Source organism: Erpetoichthys calabaricus, chromosome 10 (genome assembly GCF_900747795.2).
Source record: "Erpetoichthys calabaricus chromosome 10, fErpCal1.3, whole genome shotgun sequence".
Taxonomy (NCBI): domain Eukaryota; kingdom Metazoa; phylum Chordata; class Cladistia; order Polypteriformes; family Polypteridae; genus Erpetoichthys; species Erpetoichthys calabaricus.
In genome coordinates, this window is record NC_041403.2 from 99739897 (window position 1) to 99755591 (window position 15695).

The 15695-nt window shown below is 37.1% G+C and overlaps 1 protein-coding gene across 2 annotated transcripts in view; it reads right to left on the reverse strand.

The window, feature by feature from the left end:
* The window catches only part of LOC114658415 (cadherin-4-like), a 2147065-nt gene that overhangs the window by 1108783 nt on the left and 1022587 nt on the right, over positions 1 to 15695 (reverse strand). For both annotated transcript variants that reach the window (XR_007936098.1, XM_051932859.1), the window contains exon 10: positions 13968 to 14153. Coding sequence is in view for 1 of the 2 variants with exons in the window: in XM_051932859.1 (XP_051788819.1) it covers positions 13968 to 14153 (186 nt within the window). In the remaining variant the exon portion in view is untranslated. The remainder of the gene's footprint in view (positions 1 to 13967; positions 14154 to 15695) is intronic.

Below are 15695 nucleotides of genomic sequence, written 5' to 3' on the forward strand. Positions count from 1 at the left end.
TTTTCAGATATGCCAAAACAATCCATCAAGCCAACAGGTAAAATTCAAAGGCTCTAGAAGTAAGGAGCAATTGAAAATTTACAGAGTGAGCTTTTGTAAAGACATCTAACTAGATTTTTTATTTAATGCGTTATGCGGAGAATATTTTAAAAATGTATTATGAGTGAAACAAACTTTTCTATGAAAAGTACACATGGGTTGAGAGGTGTTTTTATACTCAAGAACATTTCTGGCTACTAGTTATTATTTATTATTGTGTCTGGAAATTATTGTTAATTATTTTGTTATTACTTTCAGATTTTTGGCCATTTATGCATCAAGCTCTGGGTACTGTGCAAACCAATGGAGTAAACTGAAATGGCTGTCATATGTGCGCCAAGTATCCATTTGAAAAGAGTTATGCAGTACATGGTCAGCAGCAATTCTTGATACTTTGTGGTGTCCAAACTTTCACCACATCATTACACTACCACTACCAGCCTGTACCATTGACACAAGGTAGAACAGATACATGGATTACTGATGTTCACTCTATATGCTGTTCCTACCATCTACATGCTGCTGCACTATTCAAGATTACTGCAGGCACCATTTTTCCAAACTGTAATTGTCCAGTTTTTTTTTTCATGGGTCCACTGTAGCCTCATCCTCCTGTTCTGTTCTTACATAACATGAATAGGACATGGTAGAGCCTTTTGCTGTTGTAGCTCATTCACTTCAAGGTCCAATGACTTGTGTGTTCAGAAATGCCCTTATGTGCATTACTTTTGTATATGTGGCCTTTCTGTTAACTGGAATGAAATTGACCATTCTTCTCTGGTCTTACTCATTCACAAGGAGTTTTCAGCAAAGTAACTGCTGCTGCTGGATTTTTTTTTTGTATTAACCACGCCATCCTTTGTAAGCTCTGGAGACTATAGTGTCTGAAAATCCAAAGTAGACAGCTGCTTATGAGATCCTGTTATTGGCACTAATAATCATAATATTGTGGCAGGTGGCCGGGGTCCATGCCCAGCCGGGAAGCCCCTGCACACTATATTCAGGGGGAGCAGCCCTGGACAGTGCAATACCTCCCACTAGACGTTAGATGGCCGCCCCTTGGGTTGGAGCGGTGCCTCAGTTTCCTGCAGGGGTCCATGGGAATTGGAGTTAGGTGCAGCCCTGTTGGGTCCTGCAGGCACCACCAGGGGGTGCTGTATTTGGAACTCCTGAGCACGTGTGGGCAGCATATTCATCACACCCGGAAGTGCAGCCAGAACTCGGTGATCAAGCACCTGGAGCACTTCCGGGTGGACTATAAAAGAAGCCAGCGACCACTACTCAGGGGCCAGAGTCGGAAGGAGAGCACAAAGCTTCAAGGGAGGAGTGGTGGTGCCAGAAGGGCGTGTTTTGGTTTGTTTTTGGTGCTTTATTTAGGACTGTGTTGTGGCTGGAGGGATTACGGGGAAGACGTGCCCTCCAGCTGAAGAAAAATACACATTTATTTGATTTTTATACGTGCCTCCATGTGAGTCTGTGCCGGGTTGGGCGCCAGAGGGCGCTATTGTTACAATATATAAGGTGAACTTTATTTGTCTCCAGGGGACATTTGACCTTTTACAGAAGATAGATAGATAGATAGATAGATAGATAGATAGATAGATAGATAGATAGATAGATAGATAGATAGATAGATAGATAGATAGATAGATAGATAGATAGATAGATAGATAGATAGATAGATAGATAGATAGATAGATAGATAGATAGACAACCACACTATGATATGAACACACACTAGAATGACAAAAAAGCAAGAAAATTAAAATGAAAGAAAACTTTTGACTTGGCAGTCACTGTCCCAGTAGGGGCATTACAAAGGTGTATTGCTGTTGGTATAAAAGAGCCCATACAGGGTTTCTTGACACACTAAATAGGTTGCTGGCTGAAAGTCCTTAGTGTAAGTGTCTCAGAGAGAGGATGTGCAGCATTTTAATCTTTCCTCATAATTCAACCCCTGTTGCCCTGGAATGAGCATAGTCACTCTTGTCTGGACATTTACTGGCACTGCTATGTTCTTTTTGTAGCCTGGAGACCATAACTGTACACAGTACTCCAGATGAGGCCTCACCAGTGTGTTACAAAGCTTGAGCAGAACTCTGTGGACTTGTACTCTATACATTGTGCTACTGTATATAACCTAACATTCTGTTAGTCTTCGTAATGGCTTATGAACACTTTCTGGCAGTTGATAGTGTCCAGTACAACTCATAAATCCTTCTCATAAGGTGTACTTTCGAAAATCGGAAATCCCATTATGTATTCAGAACTCACATTTTTACTTTCTGCATTTACTTACATTAAATATCATAAGCCACAAATCTAACCAAGCCTGTATGTTTTCCAAGTCCATCTATAATGGTTCAATAGATTTTAGATTGTCTACCAATCCTCCTGGCTTGGTATCATCTGCAAACGTAACCAGTTTGTTACTTAAATTCCAAATCATTTATACACAATACCATTGGCCCTAGCACAGACCCCTCTTGAACACCTCTCTTAACATCAGTCAATTCTGATAGGGTTCCTCACAGTATAACCCTCTGCTTTCTGTGTCTAAGGCAACTTTGCACCCATCTACACACAACATGTTGAACTCCCACTTCTTTAAGTTTGATGCCCAACCTCTCATGTGGCACCTTATCAAAAACTTTCTGAAAATCAAGATAAATAATCTCAAATACTCCACTTTGATCATATCCTTTTGTTGCTTCCTCATAGAATTCTAGCATGTTGGTAAAACATGATTGCCATTCTTCTGAACCCATACTGACTGTTCAGTAAAACACCTGTTTTTTTCATGTGTTGCTCAGACTTTCCTTAATAATTCCCTTTGAATAATTTACTTTTGATGCACAATAAGCTTATTGGCTTAGAGTTGTTTGGAATTGCCCAATCACCCTTTTTATATAACAGGGTATTATTTGTCATTTTCCAATCCTTGGGAATTTCCCTAGTGCACAGCGACTTCCTAAAAATATGTGTCAAGAGTTTATATATGTACTTGCTAACCTCCTTAAGAGCTTGTGGATAAATGCTATCTGGTCTTGGTGATTTGCTTGATTTCAGACTATTTAGTCTAAGCAGCACTACTCCCTCTACAATCTCCAAATCACTCAGAACCTCCTTAGAAGTCCATGTGAAGATCACAGAAAAATGCAAGTTCAGAGCATCTGCTATTTTGACTGTCTATATCTTTTAATTCCCCTTTACTATTCCTGATGTACTTCACTGCCTCCTTGACTGCTTCTTTACTACTAAAATACTGAAATAATCTCTTTCGGGTCATCTTTTGCCTTATATGTTTCCTCTCTAACTGCCTTTTAGCTTCCCTAATATCCTTCTTAATGGTTGCCCTCATGTTCTCATGCGTCCTATGCTTCACATTGAGGTTATTAATCTTATACACCTTATATGGCTGTTTTATCCTTTGCAGCTTTTTTTTCAATTTTTTATTAACCCACTGCAGTTTTTTTTAAATTTCCTCCTAAATCCAAATTTAGGTATGTACCTGTTCTGTATTATATGTAATATATTTTAAAACCTGTTCCATTGCTCCTCAGCTGTCTACATAATTAAAAGCTTAACCCAGTTTATCCCTTTCAGACTTGGTCGCATCTGCTCAAAGTATGCCCTACAAAGTTAAACTTAACAGTTTACACTCACTTAACACTGAGAACTGTATTATATACTCTGGTTACTTGACCCTAGTGGTTCAATCACCTCTATACCCTTAATTCTGTCCTGATTATTACAAAATACTAAATCTAGACAGTCTTTCCCCCAGGTTGGTGCTTTAACATACTGTGTTAAAAAAAATGTTATTATTTACTTCTAAAAACTCCTGCTCTTGTGCTCTGCTATTTTCAAGGTTAGCTCAATTAATATATGGATAATTAAAGTCTCCAAGGTTATAATTTCCCCCTGTAAACATGCCTTTTTAATATTACTAAAAAGATGTACATTGAAATTACTGTCTGTATTAGGTGGTGTATAACGCACTACTAAAATAAGACCTTTTTCCCTAATGCTTTCCAGACTAATCCAGATGTCCTCACTAAGATGGGGCTCATCGTCCCATTGAAGAGGACTTGTGTTTAAATTCTTTTTGATATAAAAAGCAACCCCACCTCCTCTGTTCTGTCTATCCCTCCTAGAAAATGTGTAACCCTCTTTGTCATCTCCATCTTTTTTATTTAGCCAGGTTTCTGATATTGCTATAATATCATAATTATGCTCCGCTGACATACAACTACAACTCACTTGTTTTATTTTTAATACTTCTAACAATAAGGCAAGCTATTTTAAAAGTGTTACTCACTTTACTTTTGCACTTAAACTTTGGGTTAAAATTTACATTGTTATGAATTTTTATTTTTACACTAATATTTGCTCCTTCATGTACACTTCTGAACCTGGCCTGTTCTAAACTCCCTGCCCCCTCCCATTCCCTAGTTAATAATAGTTAAATAATCCTTGACTAACCTACTCATTTTATGTTGATATCGGTCTTCCAGATGTACATGTTGTTTATAGAAATGAGACAGATTATTCCAGCACAGAGGAGAAGGACCTAGTAAGAAATAACACCACACGTGGCAACTGGATCATACATGTTGGCTTCCTCCATGGACCTAATTTCACTTCTCAGAGCTGAAGTTAGAATGGATCTAAATTACTCTATTTTATTCAGGTGTTGGGTTCATTTGTTTCAAACCTTTTAATTTTTTTTTCTTTTTGTAAAACTCGAGTTATGTATATGGAGAGTTATTTGATTTTTAAAAATTCAATAAAATTAAAATATACTTCACAAAAATAAATAAATTAATAAATTACTCTATTTTGATAGAACTGTGGATGCATTATACTGGATATGCTTGGCTGTGGACATGCTTCCCTTCCAGGCAGAATTCCTGATGTATGATTATTGCTGCCGGGAAGGAAAATAATGAAAAAAGAATTAAAGCCATTTTGTAAAAACAAAAGGCCTAAATTCTGATCCATAACTCTCTGATCCCAAATAGCTAAATTACTCCATTTTAGCATTTCTGAAAATAAGATCAACAGCTCCATTTACAAAGTTAAAAAAATAGAATTTAGTTGGAGAATAGCTGCAGAATTTATTACTGCAGATAAAATATTATGGGTACGTAAAAGCGAACATGTTTGTAATTGAGAAATCAATATTTAATTTGCTGCAGTGGTCGTACTGTTCCTCCTCTTATGAATTCAGTACCGCCTTCAGGTATTTTCTCATTGACATTGTCCCTGCAGTGTTTCCACTTGACTGCACTCAATACAGACTATGAATGACATAATACTCTCATGCTACAACAAATACTCACCAGCCACTGCCTGCTGCCTACTTACAGTAGGGGTTTCAGGTGCAGAACAAGAATAAGGTACACAATTCCCTAAACAGAGACTTCTAGGTGCTTTTTGTAAAATGGTCCATACCATTGTAGTGTGTTTAAAAACAAGAGAAATAAAAAAAGAACAACAATGGCACATCTAAAAAGTTTAATGTGACTGATTGGCCTATTGCAGCTTGAACAAAGCTAGAAACAGAGAGCTTAAACAATCTGTTTTTTCCCTACTCTTTAAATGTGACTTAAATATAATCATCACACTTTAAAATAAATATCTAAAAGTATCCCATAACTGAAGGTGGACTTTAAAGATCTCTATCTGAAGACATCATTTGACAATACCTTGGCCAACAAGGTGGTAGACTACAGAAATGCTTGGGGCCAAACTGCAACTTGGTCTGCTAAAATATTTACAAAATAAGACATGGAAGGTGCAGCATGGTGGCGCAGTGGTGGCGCTACTGCCTCACAGTAAGGAGACCTGCATGGAGTTTGCATGTTCTCCCTGTGTCTGCTTGGGTTTCCTACGGGTGCTCCGATTTCCTCCCACGGTCCAAAGACATGCAGGTTAGGTGCATTGGCAATCCTAAATTGTCCCTTGTGTGTGCTTGGTGTGTGGGTGTGTGTGTGTGTGTGTGCCCTGTGGTGGGCTGGCACCATGCCTGGGATTTGTTCCTGCCTTGCACCCTGTGCTTGCTGGGATTGGTTCCAGCAGACCCCCTGTGACCCTGTGTTAGGATATAGTGGGTTGGATAATGGATGGATGGATGGATGGATGAATGGACACAGAAGGGCGCTTCTGAAGGAGAATTGGCCATGTTGGACTTTAAATTCACCCTCATTTGGAAGTGGCATATTTAAGTTAATTAAAATAATGCCAGTGTTATAAACTACAGCAACAACAACATTTATTTTCATAGAATAATGTAGCTCAAAGATGACAGGCAATAAAGCACAACGAAAAAAATGTTTTTAAAGAACAGAGTGATTCTGCTCTCTTTAATTATCATTTATCTTGGGATTGGAAGACTTCCCAGGAAGAACAAATAATTTATTTGGTGAAGTCTACCCTGTATCTTACTAGTTTTATTGCTAATACTGCTTCATTTAAGCAACTGAGGGTCCACTGAGGTGATTCACAGATCTCATTATGTCATTGCAATTATCAGCTGCTTTTAATTTTTCTTCCCTTTTTTGGTGATACAATACAAAACAGAACATAAAATGTCAGTATGTAGCCATGTAGTGCCCAACAAGTATGGAAATTTGAAATTTTCCAAGATGTTAAGCAGAGGTTGCCTTCCAGAACATGACAAGATAATTCACACTACATGTTACAGTAGCTCTAGTGTTTTTAAAAATTTTCTGATAAAGAAAAATGTGCTGATGCAGATCCTTAATTTAGGCACAACATCTCCACACTAAAAGGCAATAAGTGCCTTTTAACCGGATTACATTTACAGTTCATTCACACCTAAGCATGACCACCCCAAAACCCTCCTAAACCACTTGAAAAGTTATTTGCCATTGTTTTCATTGACACTATTCACATATAAGCATTATAGCAGCAAGCGGTTTAGAAAACTCTTGCATACAACAATTTTTTTTGTGTGTTTTCTGGCAAAAGCTTGTTCCATTAAAATCAATGGTAACACTCATGAAATGCCGATAAAGGAAAGCAGAGAGTGCTTTGGAAGCATTTTTACATCACTGCCTTCTACAGTATGCTTAAGTAATGAAGCAGCTCATTGAAACAAAAAGAAACAATATCAGTGTTGGTGTGCTTCAGTCACTAGAGACGCCTAATGACATCAAGTACACATGTACCTTTTAATCAAGTGACAAGAATTCAACAAAAGTTATAGGTATACACTTAGTTTTAATCACGTTTAAGTTTAGGACAGATGTTTTAACATATAGGCAGAGTGACAGTGCAGAGCTGTCATTTTTTCCTTATATTGCCAACTGTATGGGGTTGCATGTTCTGCCCATGTATTTCCTTTGAGCTGATTACCACTGTGCATGATAGCTCCTTCCTCAGTAACTGTTACTAGATGGCCAGATGACACACTTACATGATTTTACACTGGAAGCTGTGGGCAATCTTTTTTTTTTTTGCAAAATAATGCAATAGTTTTTTCTCTGCATATCACTACTTACTGTATGTGCTTATTGACATCCGTGTGCTATCCCAAACATTTTCAAGATGCTGCCTGTTTTGTAGAGAGTCCAGAATTGTCCTCCAGACTCCCAGTTCGCTGCAGAACAGGGGGGGCCCCAATTTGTGTGCTCATAGTGCTGACTTCTGGAGACACAACAATCACCTCACCACATCTCACACAATAAAAAATCATATTTTCCCTGAAAAACGCTTCTTTGAAAACTCTGAGAAAAATGCTTGGAAAACATATGAAAAACTCTCTAAAAAAACAAAAGAGACAGAAAAATGCTTGAAGAAAGCTTGTCATTAAAAAAAAGCTAAACAAACGCTGGAAATTTTTAAGTGTGAATGGACCATTAAGGATTTTGTAGTCTGTGCATGTCCATTGCACTCTGTTCGCTTGCTTAGTTTCGCACATACTTTTAGCAGCCACAGGAAGAAATGTCCATAAGATAAATTTCCTGAGGCAGATGCCAGGGCAATTGTATTATTCTTTATCCTATTTGAAATAATTGTCTCAATATTTCATAAATCGATGAAATTATGCTGATGAACTGAATGTACATTGCTAATTTCAACAGCACAATTTTAGGAGCAGTAGCGTGTTAAAAGTAACGTGCGTTATGTAGTTTGATTAGTTTTTAAATTAACAGGTTTCCTAACAGAATACTTATTGACTTAAAATACCTGAATTTTGATTATCACAGCAGCTCTGGCTTTAAGAAAAAAAGCTCACATACTGGGCCATTTGCAGGGCTCGATCTGACAGCCAAACAGAAAAGAGTGTGCTGCATGTAATCCAGTAACAGAAACATGTTAATCAAGTGGCAGCGTCATTTTAATCCAGTTATTTGCTAAAGATATGTTGACTGTGGAGACCAGCCATGACACAGACAGGCAGACACCGATGGTTTAAACACCACAACACATTTATTCATATTTACAATATTTACAGTTTCCGTACACAACCCGGTGCCCCTGCACCACACACCCACAGTCCGAGCCTCTCCAATGTCCAACCTTCCTGCACCGCCTCCACTCCTCTCCTCCGAGCTTCATCCTCTTCCACCTGACTCCAGCTCCCGAATGGAGGGAGGTGGCCCCTTTTAAATCCACCCGGACGTGCTCCTGGTGTGGCAGAAGTACTGACGTCCAGGGCTTCACAGGCATCCGGGTGCCCCCTGGCGCCCTATAGGGTTGAGCTTCCATACTCCGTTCCTGTGGCCCCCATACAAAACTAGGGTGGCTGCCCTCTTGTGGTCTGGAGGAGGCGTAGCCCCTCTCCCGGTCCTTCCAGGTGTCCCGACTGGACACCGCACCCAGCCGCACACCACATGACATAGTGTGATCGGATGATGCAATGACCAGTATCCATACCACAAATCATTAGAGGTAAATGTTGGAGATGTAAAAAGGGCATGGATGCTAATTACATCACAGCACAAGGAAGACTCCTTATTTTTTGTGAAACATAAAAAATGATCATGCTTCATACTTGTTTTTGGATTTGTAGCAGCCAATGATAATGAATTGTTTTTCTGCCCAGTTTAATGACGTTGGAGCGTTTTGACAAAGGAGAACTCCAGAAGATTACTTGTGTGTGTAGACATTGATTTTTAAGAAACTAGGTTTGTGCTTTAACTGGGCTACTCACCTTATCCCAGTTACATGTGTGCATGCAAACACACTGATTGTTGGGACAGAAATGTCTGCAGTGGTTTTGAAGTTATGCTGTTCCTCATCATTGTTTTTGAAAGAAAGGAGTGATATGAAGAGAGAAGGGTATATGGCATATTTTCTTGTCTCTAAAGATCTTAATGGACATCATGGGCAGGGTGTACTTCCATTGTGTTAAAGGCAGAAAAGGAAGCTGAAGAGAAGTGGCCAAGTCTGGTAAGAATTCTTACTTCATATATTCCTCAATGGAAGAGTAAAGTAATATTACCCATACCAAAAAGAATTATTAGCGCAGGCAGACAGAAGGTTATTCTACTAAGTTCAGACATGAGTCAAACACAGACAGCAGCTTAATAAGAAACCTAAATGTCCATGAGATCAAACATTTGGAAGATCGGTTACTTTGATTAATGAACATTTTAATCTGAAGTCAAGTGAAACTGCCGAGCCTGTCAAACTAAACACCACAGATAGAAGCAAGATTAAATGGTTTCAGAGCCATTTTCGTTGTGTTACTAAGGTTAATTGATAATTAAGATTATGAAAATCATCCAAAGGAAATTGCAAAGGACAGACTTGTTTGTGATGTAAAAGTCAGGTACATTTAAAGAAAACTACGAGTCAAAAGAGAATTGACATTAGAGACAATGCTGAAACAGGCAGTGGCTACTGAAGTTGTAAGAAACCAGCCAAGAAGATTAGGTGATGCAAACTTGCTGGAAGGTCACAAGAGGGTATTGTCTGATTCGAAACTTGAATGTCAGTGTGATAAATAGAATACTGGAGATTTTATGTACATAGTGAGTAAATACTGAAGGATGTTTAAAAATATAAAAAGCAAACATACAGAAAGAGCACAAGTAAATGATTTGGTTGGAATATGTCAGTGGTCTCAAACTCCAGTCTTGGAGGGTCACAGTAGCTGCAGGTTTTGATTCTAACCCTTTCCTTAATGAGTGACCTGTTTTTGCTGCTTATTAACTCATTTTCCTTTCATTTTAATTGACTGCTTTTTAAGATTTGTTCCCCTGAATTACTTCATTGTTCTACTGAATTGCTTCATTTCTTTCCTTAAATAAAAATGAAATATGAAAAGAGTGAGCCAACAAAAGACCAAATAAGTCAGGACCTCAAACTCCAACCAATTTCACTCCAACCAGTTGGTTAATTATGCGCCAATTCTTATTGTTAATTAAACGCGTTCTTTAATCCTATGGCTTGTTGCTGCTCTCATTGTGCAATGGCATACATTTCTGAAATTGTTGATGTTCTCTTTTCTAAAAGCACTGTTAAAATGTTTTGTGGACCCAAGCAAACATTCCTGAGACCTCCACCCTTTTTATTTTCAGATATTTTATGTTGGTCACAGTTTGCTGGTCCTGTTTTGGCTCATTTTGTGTCTCATTATTGTTTGGCAGCTAATTAAGGAAAAAGAAACAATTAAGAGATCTGATTCTTCAAGAGCAAGTCAATTAAAATGAATTCAAAAGAATCAGCAGCAAAAACAGGTCACTAATTAGGAAAAGGGTTAGAAGGAAAACCTGCAGCCACTGCAGCACTCTGGGACCGGAGTTTGAGAACACCAGAATATGTGATCTTAAAAGGGAGAGAAGTTCAGAGTTTGTTTTGAGAGTGATGAAGCAAGTGAATATATGTTCAGCTTGCAGAGTATGGAAAGATGTGTACCACTGCAGGAATGCCCGAGCTGTAGACATGGAAAACTAAGATGAAAACATAAACAGGTCAGAATGTTCTAACGTGTTCTTGTTTGATATGTCTTGTTTAATGCTATGTCTATGTTGTAGAAACACACTGCCTGTTAAACAGATGCCTATTATGCAGGGTATGTAAGAATGCAGGGGTGTATATCAGTGCTGTAGTCTGTGTCTGCCTGTTTTCATATACACTATAAACCACAAGTAGAGGACTCAATGGGACTTTTGAAAAACCACAAACTTTCAACAATGAGAGGACCCATTAGCAAGCTTTGAGCTACAGCTGTGACATTTGCAAAACTTCCCACTTCAAAGGTCAGCAGTGATCGTTTGGTCCATACCCCACCTTCAGTGCTCTTCAATGAAAGGGTGTTCCTCAGAAGAACTCAAATGACTTCATGACTTTGTTGGTAGAACTATTTGTTAATCCTTAAATCAAGAAGCAGCTCATCAAGAGAGATAATTATGCCTTTAATGCTGGTAAACGGATTATTTCATGTTTGGATTCCCATCTCATCTTTTGTACTAGGGTGTTGTACCGTGTTAGCCATTATGAATGTAGAGAAAAGCCAAGCAAAATGACACCTTTTATTGGCTAACTAAAAAGTTAGTTAGCCAATAAAAGGTGTCACTTTGCTTGGCTTTTCTCTACATCTCATCTTTTATAATAAAGATTTCCTAGATTGTGTATACTGGATGAGACTGTGCGCACACATCTTATCTGTATACAGTTTCTGTCAGTAGTTGTATATATTTTCGTGTTTCTGTTATCTATAGTATATTTAAAATATTAAGGCCTGTTCTTCTGTCACACGATTCACACAAACTATTGGGGCTAGAACCTTGATCTTGGTCTTGATCGAAAGCTTATGACCAGCCACTTACTCACTAACACCAAAGGTTCGCTCCACCTTGCTACTGCTCACACCTACACCCCTTTGTTGGAACACTGGAAGACAGGATAGCGACTGACTACCTGCAGATGCTGAAGGAGGCAGTCAGGACAGGAGCCAGAGAATGGTAAGCTGGAGGACATGAAGGGCAAAAGACACACTGGGTTGACACAATTCGTGGGAACCTGATGTCTAACAAGTTTTACATTTTAAAACTTTGTTTATAGCTGGCTTTGCCTCCACTGAGAAGCACTTGTTTTTTATCATGGATTAATTACTTTTTTATGGTTGGTTGAATAAAAGCACAATTGCACTTTGAACCTTTCTCTTTTGCTATTAAGTGTCCTTACTGCACTGGCTCATCTCGTTTATGACTATACACAGTTCTGGGCTGAAGTCATTGTGGCTGCTGGAGCCAACCTGGACCATCACACAGAAGAGTGCTAATTATTTTCTAAAACCCTAAAACAGTTTAAAGCATTTTTTGAGGTCAAGAAGAATTTATAAAAAATCAGAAACAAGAGTCTGATCTTGACATTAGGGAGATACAGTAAATATATTAAAAAATCCTTGAATATTTGAGAAACAAGACTTAATTAAATTTCAAATAGACTGACAGATGCACCTAGTTAGTGGTCGTGTATATTATAATTATTTTTTTTTTAGCTCAGTTTCTCAAATTGCTGTTTCCTAAATGTTTTGTTTTTTTATCCAAAATCATCTTAACCCGCTCCCAGATAACAGATTATCAGGCCAGATTGAAATTTCATTTCACTGTGATACAGGTAACTGCACATTGTTGCAATGGGAATGGTGTCCTCTTCAAATGAAAAGATCTCCAATGAACGGTTCTTATCTTGGATTAAAAGAAAATCCATTACCTGACCAACTGATATTTATGCAGTTTATTTTAGATTTAATTTAAATGAATCTTGGAAAGTCCTGTGAGATAAGCAAATCTATTGGGACTTCAAGCAAAATACCTGACTGACTCATTCGTTGACACTCTATGACATGAAAGTCTATTTTTTGATTTTGCTATGATTAAATGTTAATTGGAAATGTATTTAACATGCATGCTAACTGCTATAGTATTGTCCAAGATTCTGCATAACAAACAAAGAGAAGTTCACTGTGATAGGAGTGGGTGTTATCTATTTTGGTGTGTTCCTTCAACTATGATTTTTAGCTTTCTGCTAGGTTTTCTATAATATTTGTGACTTTGGTAATGACATCTGCTTGTCCTTTGACCTTGATTTCTAGCATGTATTCACATTTTGTGTGAATCACCTTCAGCAGTATAATATTCATCAGAATCTGTCACATGCTGTGTTTAAGGTTGCTGTGGACTACTATTTACTTTGTAGCATTTTGAAATCCTTCTGAAATCAAACTTATTTTCTTATACAAAGTGCACCTTCATTGTAAGAGCTACAGTATAACAATAAGAAGGCCACAAACCAATGAAGACGTACATGCATTAAAATAGATATGTTATATCTTATGAAAAAGTAGCCTTCAAAGGTAAAATATAGTTCCATAAAAATAATTGGAATCAGACAATTGAGACACCTACCTTTTAAAAACATACTTAATACAATAGTAGAGAATAGGTTGGTTTTCAGTATTGATGTGAATGTTAAGTTTGCATAAACTTTCAGAAATATTAATTAGTGGAATTAGCATTTACAGACAGTGATACAATATTGTTTTGGAATGAAAACCTTATAACAGATATACACTGTGTAAATGTGTATACATGCACTATGGGGTGATTACTTTCTGCTCTTGAGTTTTTACACCAGTAAACTATAACTATTTAGGAGACTAACATATGCTGAGGTATTATGATGTTAGCTATGTATCAGGTTTGTCAAAATGCAAGAGCATTGGGTATAAAACAGGAAAATCATTTAGGAAAGAAGTGCAGTAATCCTGTTGTCAAAGTAAAGGGCCTATATGTTGACTGGATCACAGCCGACTCTCAGATTGTTATATAGATGATGAAAATATATACTTCAACAATCAAATCCTTTAAATGATGATACTAGAACCACAGAAATAAAACTAACGGATGCCTTAATGAAGAAGTCACAATATTTTAACCACCTACCTTTACAACTGTGACCATGCCATTATTTGTTGCTGGGTCAGTCCGGATGGTAAAATGTCCACTGGGATCTCCGCCCACTATCCGATAAACAGCATACCAGTTGGCAGTTTGTGGCTGATCCCTGTCAACTACGGTCAGATTGGCGACCACAATGTTTACTTTGTTTTCTGGAACTTCCCCTGAAAACTACATAGAAAGAAAAAAATAAAGAACAGACAAAAAAGAAGCAGTTACTATTTTTAATTCTTCATCAATATCACAGCCCCTCAGACAATATTTGCTGTTCATACTGGATATTTGGAAGAAGACTGATTAGCAATTCTATTGCAAGTTCTTTTGCAAATGCCTTGTGTTGTAATGGCTTCCTGTTTTGGATTGCGTTCAATGTTTTTGAGGCACTAAAATCTTGTTTTAAATAAAATAGAGGTTTTTTTAATATACAGTAGTGGATGAATGTAAGGAAACTGCAGACTTTGATGGCAGCATTGTTTTTGAAAATTGCACTTTCATCTCCACTCCAATATTTCAAACACATGTACAACTACCATTTAGTTTAATTAAAATATACATTGTTAAGATAAAAATATACTTTCTTAAAGTGTATTTAAAATAAAAATAAGTAATGTTTGTGTGTGTATTTTTTTTTGGCTAGGAAAGGTATTCAAGTAACTTTTGTATTAGCTTTGTCATCAAATGTAAGATTGCCAACAGTCTGTATATAAGTATATACTGCAGTGTGTTGTTTTAGAACTGTTACCTTCTAACTTAAAATTTATTTAAAAAATGTAATTAATAGTTCAATAATAGTTAGGAAGTATATAAATTTCTGTCAAATCTTTATAATACTAATTAATAAGTATTATCATATTACTGCCATCTACATCAATGATATGAACTGACCAATGTGAAAAAAGCAACTTTTCACGTGCAGCGTCTTACTTTTTTTCTTCAAATTCAGACACTTTATCTAATTTTGGCACAGCACAACATGCTTTGTACCATATAACCCTTCCAATCAGGTTTATCTGAAGAACATCTTTCATGCAGTTTAATGCAGTTGCATTTCTTGTTTTTATGAAGGCAGTCTGCTACTGAACGAAATTTGAGCTTTCTGAATTTCATTGAATAAGTAAGATTTATTAGTTCAGCCATTGCCTTGAATATTACAATCTACTTGTTAACCTTTCTAGTTTGCTGATGTTATCTCTGCGTTTGTTATAAAAAGAGAGTGACTGTGATTACAGTCATAATACACAAACATAATAATGATAGTAAATTCTTTTGTCATTTAAGTGACAGTCACGGTTAATTCAAGTGCTAAGATGAAGCACTCATGTGCCAAAGTTAAATGGCTGTTCTGTGGTAAAATTCATTCTTAAAAATAATAAAATAATGTACTGTAATCCTATATTATATTATATTATATTATATTATATTATATTATATTATATTATATTATATTATATTATATTATATTATATTATATTATATTATATTATATATTACAATTGCCTTAGGCTTTCGGCTACAGTAAACTACAGAATGCCTGACCAGGTGGAGTGTTTGCAATAGCAGGAGATTTGAACCAGGTCAATTTAAAGGCTGTGCTCCCCAAATTCTATCAACATGTCCAATGTTTCAAAAGAGGAAAAAACACACTTGACCATGTGTACTGCAACCTCCAGCAGGGGTTTAAAGAATTACCTCTCCCATATCTGGGCCAGTCTG